Consider the following 11,659-nt stretch of genomic DNA (forward strand, 5'->3'; position numbering starts at 1 on the left):
AGAAATAAGGGTCATTTGGAGGCTAAAATCCAAGGGGCAGGTAATCCCCCTTGGATCGATAATCTAAAAAGATTAATTTTTAAATGAATTTACATCTGCTCAATTAAACCTTAGAAAACCCCATTAGGGTTTGGCGGTGTGTGATAATTTGGAATTTATCTATCTTGATGATTTTTTTCAAAGTATGATAATGGATTAAGGGTGACGTATTTAATAGAAAATAGGACCTAGTTGTTTTAGGCCACAAGCATGAGGTCACCTTGAGCCTTTTTGCTACAGAGCTACCATCGTGGGTAGCAACTGCAGAGAAATTGTCTAGGACATTGACCCTAGAAAGGGTTGCGTACCCACCAAACAGTTTACATTAAACCATAGTTAGAAACCAGAACTACATACTTTACGCCTTGATCCCGTGCCGAAACGGGTTTGTAGGCAGTCTAGGGACGGAGTTGTCCCTTGTACTCAGGCGTTCGGTGATGGGGGTTAGGATTTGGTTATGGGTGAGTAGTTGGTTCTTGAAGCTCCTTGATCTTTTAAATCAAATGGTGCAAATAATAATTGAAATGTTAAAATTAATTGAATGCATACTCAGAAGGAATCCCGTATGGATTCGCTTGAATTCCCGAGGCTTTAGGCCGAATTTCGAGGCGAAACTAAAGCTTGTTAATGTAATTATTTTTATACTCCTAAGGACGATGACCTCGGTGCACTCCTAGTAGGGGAGTGTAGTCTTTAGAGAGTGGCTCAGAACCCGGATGGTCCCGATGAGTCTAAAGTCTTTGGCTAGAGCATATCCTATTCTTATGAATAGATGCCTACCCCGTTTGGGTAGATGCCTATCCCGAATTGGATAGATGAAACCTCTTGTCCCATATGGACAGATTCCCAACCCGTATGGTTAGATGCCTAACCAGTGTGGTTAGATGCCCATCCTGGTTGGATGGATGCCTATCTCGTTTGGATAGATGTACCTGAGTATTTGATTGAATAAAAAATAAAGAAGAATAAGAAATCAATATTTTTATACATTAAAAAAAAAAAAAATCAGTTGAGTTTTTGGATTAAGTAAGTGGGTTACTACAATAATAAAAAGGAGGGCATTCAAAAATACAACTGTAAAAGCATTATTCTTGCAAGTTACATAGCATTTCCATGGATGACTATGGTGAGTTGTAATTGGTGGAATTTTCATATGGGCATTTTACTCCCTTGTTCCATAAGGACGCACCCCCTGAAAAAGTAGGAGTTTCCGAGACAAGGATGTCCCTGAGACATGGGGACACTTGGGGAATGTCCCTTCCTCATCCCTCCATCGCCACCAAGTTTCCTCCACCATCTCTAAGATGTTTCCTCACCAGGGGACATTTCTAAGAAGTTTTTTGCATCAAAAATGCCAAAAGGGACTCTAGGACATCCATGAGACTTCCAGCCATTCGTTGACACCCTAAGGGATGTGATTAAAACTCCCACAATAGAAATTATTAGTTTTCTTTTAAGAAAAAAGGTCACTTCAAAGGCCTCACCCTAACCCTAACTCAAGCCAACACAACTTGATGATGATGCTACAGGACAAGGTTGGTTGGTATTAGTATAGATGAGCTTGAGCATGTGAGGTCCTATATTTTGAGTGATGAGGAGATTGGTAAGGAGCTTGGCGATGATCAGACATTAGAGTCTACACTATTAGCCATTGACTCATGAAACATGAGTCATTACTCATTAGTATTACAGATTACTATCTAGATTCTAGTGTTTACTATTTTGTTTTTTCAGTTTGAACTTTGAACATTATTGATAACTTGATTGTAATTATGAAGCATGATTATGAAGTCCGAAATTTTGAAAATTCTCGTTCCAATGTCTGTATTTTACTATTTTGATGAACTCACTATCTAAACTTTAAAACTGCTACTAGTTTAATGCAATCATTGCAATGTGTTTAAACTTTAAACTTTACCTATTCCTTAGACTTGTATAGTTATACATCTTTATCTTTTTAAAATTAATTTTTCAAGTACTATATGTATTATGTATTTTGGCACTGCTCCCCTTACATCCTTTCTCTATGCCTTGCCCTCCCCCTCTCCCTCCCTTGCTATCCCATTTTCATTCCAAAACTTAGGCCCTAAGTACCCCCATCCCCAAGACATGCCCCTTCGTCTCCATGTCAAAAAACTTGGTGGGACGTCGTTTTATTCTTGGAAGTTACATTCTTTAGTTGTCAAATTTGTAATCAAGTTTTGACAATGTTTTCATTTTTTAATTTATAGGTCTAAATAAAAATAGAGGATTAATCCCCATTAAGCCCTTACAAAAACCTAATCCCACATTCTAGTTTTAACTTTTTTTTTTAAACTAAAAAATTCAAAAAGGGGGTTTTCTGTGAGGGGGATTTGGCCTATATCTTCTAAGTTCTTTGGATGAAGTGTATTTATTAACCCTATACAAGAAATCCAAGCAATTCTTATTTATAATCTTTGAGCAAAAATAAAGATTTCATGAGTTGGAATCTCAACGTTTTCTTCGATAAATTTAGCCATTATGTTGTGGATCATTTTGTTTGAAGAACCTAAAAATCATAATACTTGGCACAAGTCATCGCTAAATCAAGGAATTCGACTGAGATGAGAAAAGAAACAACTTGTACTATTAATGCCACTATCAACACTGCGTCTAGCATGAGCAGTTATTTATTCTACTTTGCATAAAATTGCTTATGTGCAAGTTAACTAAAGAAAAATTGCCTTATTCCTTTTAGATTTTTGCTCTGTTTTGAATTTTAACCTTTTCCACCTTGATTCATTTCAACATACAATTTGACACAGATTGAGGATGACTCAATGACTAAAAGTGGCACTTGACATTATTTGATATGTTCATTTGGGTACTTAGAAGCTCTGAAATGGGTTAAAATTTAGGGACAACAAAATGGAGTCATGATTTGCGCTGTTGAACGTAGGTGCTGAATAAGATGAATCTAACTGATGAAACTGCAAAGATCGCCAAGCAACACCCAAGATTTGTGGTATGATCTAATGGTCCTTATTCGCTTGATTTAGATGTGGTGCCAAGATTTAGTAATGACGGGATATGGATGCTTCCTCTTTTCCCCACTTTTCACCCTGTTTTTTCATTAAAAAATGTAGAATAACAGAGTATATGATCACATAAGGATTCGATCTATTGTTCCAAGAACTTCATGGTGCATTGACTGTGTGCTCTTACATATAGATTTGTAGACTGTTGCAGAGAATTTTAGATGTTAAATTTCTAAATTTTAATCTATCTTTTTAACTACATTTATGAAATTGGATTATGTGATCTTCTTTTGTTCTGTAGAATTCGATCACTGTTCATTGTTATTGTAAACATCCCGTATCAAGTTGTACAAACTTAAGTCATTGTCCAAGTCAAGGTCACTTTGCGTGTGCTTTATTTTGTTTTTAATGAGCCAAGATCAATTGTAATGGATTGTGCTTATCCATTCCTCAATCAACGGTCATAATTAATCATCCATGTGAAGTTATTTTATTGACTAATTGCCCAACCAAGTCTTTTATCTATTTTCTATAAAGAGAGGGTGGGCATGCACGTCCTATAACGAGTTTGTTTGGTGCATATTTTGAATGATAAAGTTTGTTATAGCGTCCATCTCTATTATGAGAATCCGAGTGTGGAGGGTTGAAGCAAGAGCACGACCTACTATAAGTCTTGCATAGGCCATATAAATCAATTGTATATATATGAAAAATTTGAAATTCGTTAAATAAAAAAAGACAGAGAGAGAGGACTTATCAAAACAAGTATCTAACAATTAGGTACTCGCCACTATTTCAAGATGCTCATCCTCAATAATATCAATTTCAGATTAACATCACTGATGACAAGGCAATGGAACCCACTTGGCATAGAGTTGCCTTCAAGCATTCCCTACTCTATCCTTGAATTAAAGTCGCACAACGGTAAAAATATAATCTTCCTTTCTTATTTTTAATAATCCAAACATTTACTAGATCCAAAAGCCTTAGATCAGCGGCGAACTCTATCACTAAAGTGAAATAAATACTCAGACTGACAGAAGACTGGGATCAGGACAAAACCATGCAGGTTGCTGACCTGTTATTGTATTATGTCAGGGCTGCTGACCTGATGGCCAAACCGGTAAGGACTCAATTAAACATTCTTTGGGTACTTAATAAACGCGAGGTGCGTGCTGTTACTACTCTGCTGCAGAGTATCGACAGTCTGCGTAAGGAAGCACTTTGAAGACTCCTGCCAATAGAAAAAAGCGGCGCACTTACAGTCACTCAAACACCTCCTCTTGCATTCAACCACATTTATTTTCTCTATTCCTGCAACATATTTGCTACTGAAATGTTCGGCTCCCACCACCTTGTAAAAGTCGACAGCGACACTGCTGTAATTGCAGGCGGGAAGCGAGGGAGGAGAGCAAGAGCTGGTCCAGCCTTGGAGCCCCTGCGGTTTCGGGCACGCCACGCACTGACTGTCTCCACAAATTCCCAACGACCCGCACTTCTTGGGCAACCCACAGCCATAAAGTCCACCGTACTTAAACCGCTCATACGTGATGTCCCACGTATTGTATTCAATCTGGGGAGAGTATGTATACATTCTCAGATTGCCATCCCAGTCCAGCCTGAGGAACGACAATGTGGTGCTAAATCTGGGAGTGGCGAACAAGTAGAGAGCTGTGGAGGTTTGGTCAGAAGTGAAATTGCAAAGATAAGGTGCCCTCATTTCCGGAGGAGCAGTGGAATTGGCGAGGCGTATTTCCATCATGAGGGGGAAGCCATTGTCGGCGTCCGGATCACTGAGAAAGGTAATGCTTGCCAGTGGACGCTTGCACGTGTGGGTGATGGAGTACAAGTCCTTTATTTTGTTGTCGTAGTAGCTCAGCGAGTTGTAGGGCAGAGGGATGGGCAACGTGGCATAGAGAGCAAAGCCGCCAGCTTCCATTGCGAAAGTGTAAGGCCCCTCCGATCCGTCTATTTCCGAGACCCGGCTGATGAGCTTCTGAATTCCGCCTGTCTTCAACGACTGGCCCACTAAAAGAGTGTCCGTGGGATGATCGAAGCTCTGCCACACGCTTTTGTTTTGGGCATCATATAGGACCAAATTTCCGTTGCTCCGGAGTTCGATCCCTACGACGCCCTTGTTAGCAGTGTTGGTAGACCAGACGAGGCTGCCGTCGGCGTGGAAGAGCGCCAGATTTCAGTCGGTTGTGAAATTGAGAGTGCTTCTCTCTGGGACTGGGCGGTTTCTATTGGCTGTCCAGACGATTCGCATGGTCTCGGCTTTGTTGGGGTTGCCCATGCGAATGCCCAGGGTGTAGGCGTTGGGTGTGGTGTTGAAGAAAAGCATCTTAAAAATGGCATCCGGCAGAGCTACCACTGGCACCGGTCTGTAGTCGGCATTGTATTCTACGATGTAGTAACCCATTTCTCCTTCATTCACGTAGGAAAAGGGTCCCTCGGCATATGCCTGGACTATTGCAAATACCAAAACAAGGAGCACTGCCTTGGAATTCATGGCTATAGAGGTATGAACTTGGAATACAAAGTGCGTGGGATGGATCTGTATTTTATGGTGAGATGGAAGAGGTGGGATTTAGATGATGGCCATCCAAAATAGAATGGACTTGCATTCAACGCGTCTTGGTATTTGGGGTCAATGAACAGCTCACTATCGTATGGCCACTGGCAAAAAGTACAAATGATTGTTCCCATTCCAGAAAGTCATCTGAGCAGCCGCCATGGTCAAACCACCGCAAAAACGTGCTTATCAAGATCAGTAAATTGCTGTTTAGGCCTAAATAAAAGCAGAGTCGTGGAAAGCTAAACAAGCAGAGATGCGCATCCATACAAGGACAAAGCTAATCCACACTCGTGTACTTTAAATGTTTACGTCAGCGAAAAATATCTAGAGCGTAGCAACTGTCAAGTCTACAAATGCCCATTGCTTCCCCCCACCGTTCCTCCCACCAAACTTGTTTCACATTAATAGATACCATTTACGCCCATTGCTTCCTCCAACGCTCCCCCACCAAAAATCTTTCATATTAATAGATACCCTTTACGCAGCCCATGTCTCATTACTCAACTCCTTTTATTCATAGATACCATTTAAAAGAGAGATGAAATCTTCAAGAGAGTTTACAAGAGAACATCCAAAATATTTTTTTTAGAGAATATTTGAGAGATTGTGTGTAGTAAAATTAGCAATTATATTTTGGTGTGCAATGGGTATACTTAAAGGGTCTCAAAGGTCAAATAAAAAAAATTGGTATATTTATGAGAGACATTTGTGCAATACATGAAGTCAATTGGTAGGCCATTTAGGAAATGATGTTTAAAAAGGTCTCACTGTAGAAGTGATAATTTGAAATTAACGATACATACTCTTACACAAATCGAAATACAATTGAAACAAAACCTTCGAATGAGGAAGACGATCAAACTCCATTACCAATAGGCTCTTGTTATGTTTGCAATAGAGAAAGTGGGGTGGTTAAGGAGATAACAGGAAAAATAGAAAGATATAAAGAAGAAAAAGAGATGACATAACAAAGAGAGGGAAGTAACATCTAACAAAATCCCCTTCCATGATATTATTGTAGATGCCATATCCTATTATAGATCTTTTTTTGGCACAGTTAAGGAGAAGATAAGCATAGTTTTTTTTCGAATCAACTTTATATACAATTGCATTTTCTTGAAAGTTTCCAAAGACTTCAACAAATCCATTTTGTGCATATTTTATAAACATAGAAAGTCATGACAAGACATCTTTACCAAACAATTGAGTCCCACATAATTTGATCACAATAAATAAAATAACCATTATTTCATTACCTACCAACAATAATATTAAATTAATCTATAGATTATAACGAAATACTAAGTAAAATTTAAATCATATAAAAAATCCCATAAAAAATAAAAAAATGCAAGTCAAGTTCTAAATTTCGAAAATGGGGTTGTCTGCTTGGAACATACCTATGTAATATTGAATGGTACTATGGACTTTGAAGTTGTAGGTAACATAAATGGATTTGAATTTGAATGCATTTATTTGCAATTGCATGCCTTTAATTTATAACCTTAGAGAATTAGTGGAATGATTAATCTGTTAATTTTTGATCTCATATCAATCCCAAATTGGCGGGGACATGGATAATTGTGTCGTGTCATTGAAAGTGCCAACTAACATGGACAAGTGGATCGTGACATAGAAAGTGCCAACTGAGATGAAAATTAATTGTTTTATTGTCTACAAAGCAAATCTTATGTTACTTTGGGAAGGAGATCGATACGTGGAACACATGTACCCATGTGGCATTCTACTGCTCAGCTCACGTGCCTAGTCTATACATCCTTATTTTGTCAAACAAATCACGTGTCTTAGTTGTGTGCCCACATATTGCATGCCTATCAACCATTGCACTCGACGAGATCAGGTCTTGTCAAATGCATTTTCTAAATAGTTCACATGCCATTTATTTCCAAAATAAACATAGAAGAGTAGAGAAAGTTCCAGATGAGAGAAATCAAATCTGTGGAGGAGAACGAACCAACAGATGAGAAAGATACAATTATTGAATATGAAATGTGTTTACAAAGGATATCTAGAGGGTGGAAAAGCAATAATTTTGTGATCAGTAGGATTCGCTATCGAAGTGCATGCTCCCATCGGCGTCCACATTGATATCTGTAACATTTGTTGATAACTGATGCTGCTCGAGCATGCAGCTCCATGCAACTCATAGTTGTTTTTAACCTCCACCACCATACACTAGCATGCAGATAGATTAATTTAGTTAATAGTTTTTTATTTCTCATGAAAATAAAGCATGCTATGCATGCAGTTAGACTATTCGTAGATTAGAGATTTCTTTAGAACTGTTGGTTTCTTTTTCACCAAATATTGCATGCCATGCATGTTCTATTTTTATAGACTTTGAATTCTTTTTGTTAGTGAAGCTCAAAAACTCTATTTATAGGGAATCTTTGTATTCTTTTTATTAAGCAGTAATATGTTCTAATATGAGTTGTATTTTATTTTATCTTTGCAATTTTTATTGTTGTTAGTTGTTTTCTTTGTTATTATATTTTCTTGATCAACTAGCTATAAGAACAGGGGCGGTTTTAGATTCTACATGAATGAAGCTTTTACTATCCTGAATGAAGGAAATGTGTCGAAAGTATTTTACACTACGGGTAGGATGACATCATTTCTCGGTCACAAGAAGGAAATTCAGATGACAGTAAATGTTGTGAGTGTGTGAGTGGCATGGAGCTTTTGAAGGTGATAATTTTGTATTTCAATGCTGAGAAGAACACTTAAAACAAAAGTCTCACCATATATAACTCTGTATATGCCAAAAATTAGTGGCCAAGTTTAGCCAATGAATGAAAATATATTTTCCTCGATTGGTTGCTATGATCACATCTGTTCACATAATGTTAGGTACTTTTTAGAATACCATGGTTAGATGCATCAGCGAATCTTATCTTGACATTTGTTGTTTGTGTGGAGTTTAGCTGGCCCACGATATCAACTTGTCTAAATAATCGTACACTTGATGGAAATCGATCCATTAATGCGTACTATCTAGTGGCAGACAACAATGCCATGTATCTTTGTGCCCCAAGGTGCTTTCAAACCAAATAAATACCAAAAACATGGTTATTATTTTGAAAATTACAACAATGCCAATAAAATACCATCATGTTTTGAAGTTCCATGTACTAATGAGGTTTGGGTGCAATCCATGGAAGAAGAGATGGATTCCATTCACAGGAATGAGACTTGGGAGTTAACAGAACTTTTGCATGACAAGAAAAATATTGGCACCAAATGGGTCTACAAGACCAAGTTTAATAGTGATGGGAGTGTTGAAAGACACAAGGCAAGATTAGTTGCTAAAGGCTTCACACAGAAGTATGGAATTTCAATTATGAAGAGACATTTACACCAGTAGCAAGACAAGAGACCATAAGAATGTTGATTTCATTAGCAACTCAGAACAAGTGGAGCATACATCACATGGACGTGAAAAGTGCCTTCTTGAATGGGTAATTAGAAGAGGAAGTATACCTGGAGTAGCCATAGGGTTTTGAAGTGGATGGAAAAGAGAATCATGTCTACATGTTGAAGAAGGCTTTGTATGGTCTCAAGAAAACACCAAGAGCAAGGTATGCTAGGATTGATGGATACTTTCAAGAGAATGACTTCCAGAGAAGTAAGAGTGATCCTACCCTTTACTATAAACAAGAAGGTATTGATATTCTCATCATAAGTTTGTATGTTTATGATCTTTTGTATATGGGTAGTAGTTCTAAGATGAAAGATGAATTCAAAGCTGCTACGATGAAATAATTTGAGATGAAAGATCTTGGTTTGATGAAATATTTTCTAGGAATGGAGGTCTATCAAAGTAAGGATGAGATTTTCATTTGTCAAACAAAGTATGCATAGGATATGCTGAAGAAATTTAATATGACTGATTGTAACCTTGCATCCAATCCAAGTGCTCATGGAGTCTTTTTATGTAGAGATGATGGTGCTGATTTAGTTGATGAGACATCCTACAGAATTATTGTGGGGAGCTTGATGTTTCTAACCCACACAAGACCTGATATTACATATTTAGTTTCACTTGTTTCAAGGTATATGACAAATCCATCTGAAATACATACGAAGGCAGCCAAGAGGATTTTGAGGTATGTAAAAGGGAATTTAAATTTTGGTATTTATTACTACTATTCTTAAAAGTTCAATCTTGTAGGATTTAGTGATTCAGATTGGAGAGGTAGTATGGATGACCGTAAATCTACATCTGGAAATTGTTTTTCTTTTGGTTCTGGTTTGATTACCTGGAGCTCAAAAAATAAAAGTATTGTTGCCCTCTCATCTACAGAATCAGAGTATGTTGCAATTACCTCGAAAGGTACACAAGCTCTTTGGCTCAAAAAAGTTCTGGAAGAAATTGGAGAAAATCAAATTCAGCCTACAGTAATTTTTTGTGATAATGTGAGTACCATCAAGTTAGCTAAGAATTCGATTCATCACAGCAGAACAAAGCATTTTGATATGAAATATCACTTCATATGAGATTTGATGTAGAAGAAGGGTGTTGAATTGAAGCACATCAACACCCAGGATCAGCTAGTGTATATATTCACCAAAGCAGTTGCAAAAGGTCAGTTTTTAGCACTACGAGATAAGATTGTGAGCCCTCTCAGCATCAAGGGGGACTATGTTGATAACTGATGCTGCTCGAGCATGCAGATCCATGCAACTTATAATTGTTTTTAGCTTCCACGACCATACACCAGCATGCAACTAGCTTAATTTAGGATCGTATATTATTAGTTAATAGTTTTTTTGATTTCTCATGCAAATAAAGCATGTTGTGCATGAGGTTAGACTATTCTTAGATTAGAGCTTTCTTTAGAACTGTTGGTTTCTTTTTCACCAAATAGTGCATGTCATGCATGTTCTATTTTTAGAGAGTTTGAATTCTTTTTGTTGGTGAAGCTAACAAACTCTATTTATAGGGAATATGTGTATTCTTTTTATTAAGAAGTAATATAGAATGTGTGTGATGTTCTAAAAATAGAGAACTCTGTTTTTTTAAATTTTGAGTTGTGTTTTATTTTATCTCTGCAATTTTTATTGTTGTTAGTTGTTTTTCTCTGATATTATATTTTCTTGATCATCTTGCTATAAGAATAGGGGAAGTTTTAGATTCTACATGAATGAATCTTTTACTATCCTGAATGAAGGAAATGTGCCGAAAGTATTTTACAATACGGGCAGGATGACATCATTTCTCAGTCACAAGAAGAAGGAAATTTAGATGACAGTAAATTTTGTGAGTGTGCGAGTGGCATGGAGCTTTTGAAGGTGATAATTATGTATTTCAATGTTGAGAAGAACATTTAAAAAAAAATTCCCCACCATATATAACTCTGTATATTCCAAAAATTTGTGGCCAAGTTTAGCCAATAAATGAAAATATATTTTCCTCGATTGGTTGCTATGATCACATATGTTCATATACTGTTAGGTACTTTTAAGAATAACACGGTTAGATGCATCAACGAATCTTATCTTGACATTTGTTGTTTGTGTGGGGTTTAGCTGGCCCACAACATCAACTTGTCTAAATAATCCTACACTTGATGGAAATCGAGCCATTAATATGTACTATCTACTGGCAGACAACAATGCCATGTATCTTTGTGCCCCGAGGTGCTTTCAAACCAAATAAATACGGTGAACAGTGGCTAGGAGAGGAGCGAAAATGAATGGACGCTGACCAGTAGTACTTTCTAAGGATACTACAGATGATGGTGAAAACAATAGATGCACAAGATTCTCCCAATCATCTTGCATGTTTTTTTGAGGAGGTTGAACCGTCGATCAAAAAAAATTAGCTCGTCCATTTCAAATAGGAGATTCCTTCGGCGTAAAGATAGATTTAAAAGTGAGAAGAGGAGGGGGGAAAAGGTTGGAGAAGTTGTTAAAATTCATTTTGAATGGATTCTATTAATTTGGGTAGGTGACAAGTCGTGAAACACTCATAAATGACCTTTCAATGTTAAAATATCATGGGCTGCTAGTGTAACCATTA

General features: G+C 37.3%; 1 protein-coding gene across 1 annotated transcript; it reads right to left on the reverse strand.

Moving 5' to 3' along the window:
• Window positions 1–3,963: 3,963 nt before the first annotated feature.
• On the reverse strand, window positions 3,964–5,586 carry LOC131048574 (EP1-like glycoprotein 2). The gene has a single exon (XM_057982573.2). It carries the CDS (start codon window positions 4,975–4,977, stop codon window positions 4,174–4,176), a length of 804 nt encoding a protein of 267 aa, XP_057838556.2. The 5' UTR covers window positions 4,978–5,586; the 3' UTR covers window positions 3,964–4,173.
• Between the last annotated feature and the right edge of the window lie 6,073 nt (window positions 5,587–11,659).

Source organism: Cryptomeria japonica, chromosome 3 (genome assembly GCF_030272615.1).
Source record: "Cryptomeria japonica chromosome 3, Sugi_1.0, whole genome shotgun sequence".
Lineage (NCBI taxonomy): Eukaryota > Viridiplantae > Streptophyta > Pinopsida > Cupressales > Cupressaceae > Cryptomeria > Cryptomeria japonica.

What these genes read in the sequence shown, in the direction of transcription:
- LOC131048574 (XM_057982573.2), bottom strand. Translation starts at nt 4,977, where the DNA reads ATGGAAGCTGGCGGCTTTGCTCTCTATGCCACGTTGCCCATCCCTCTG.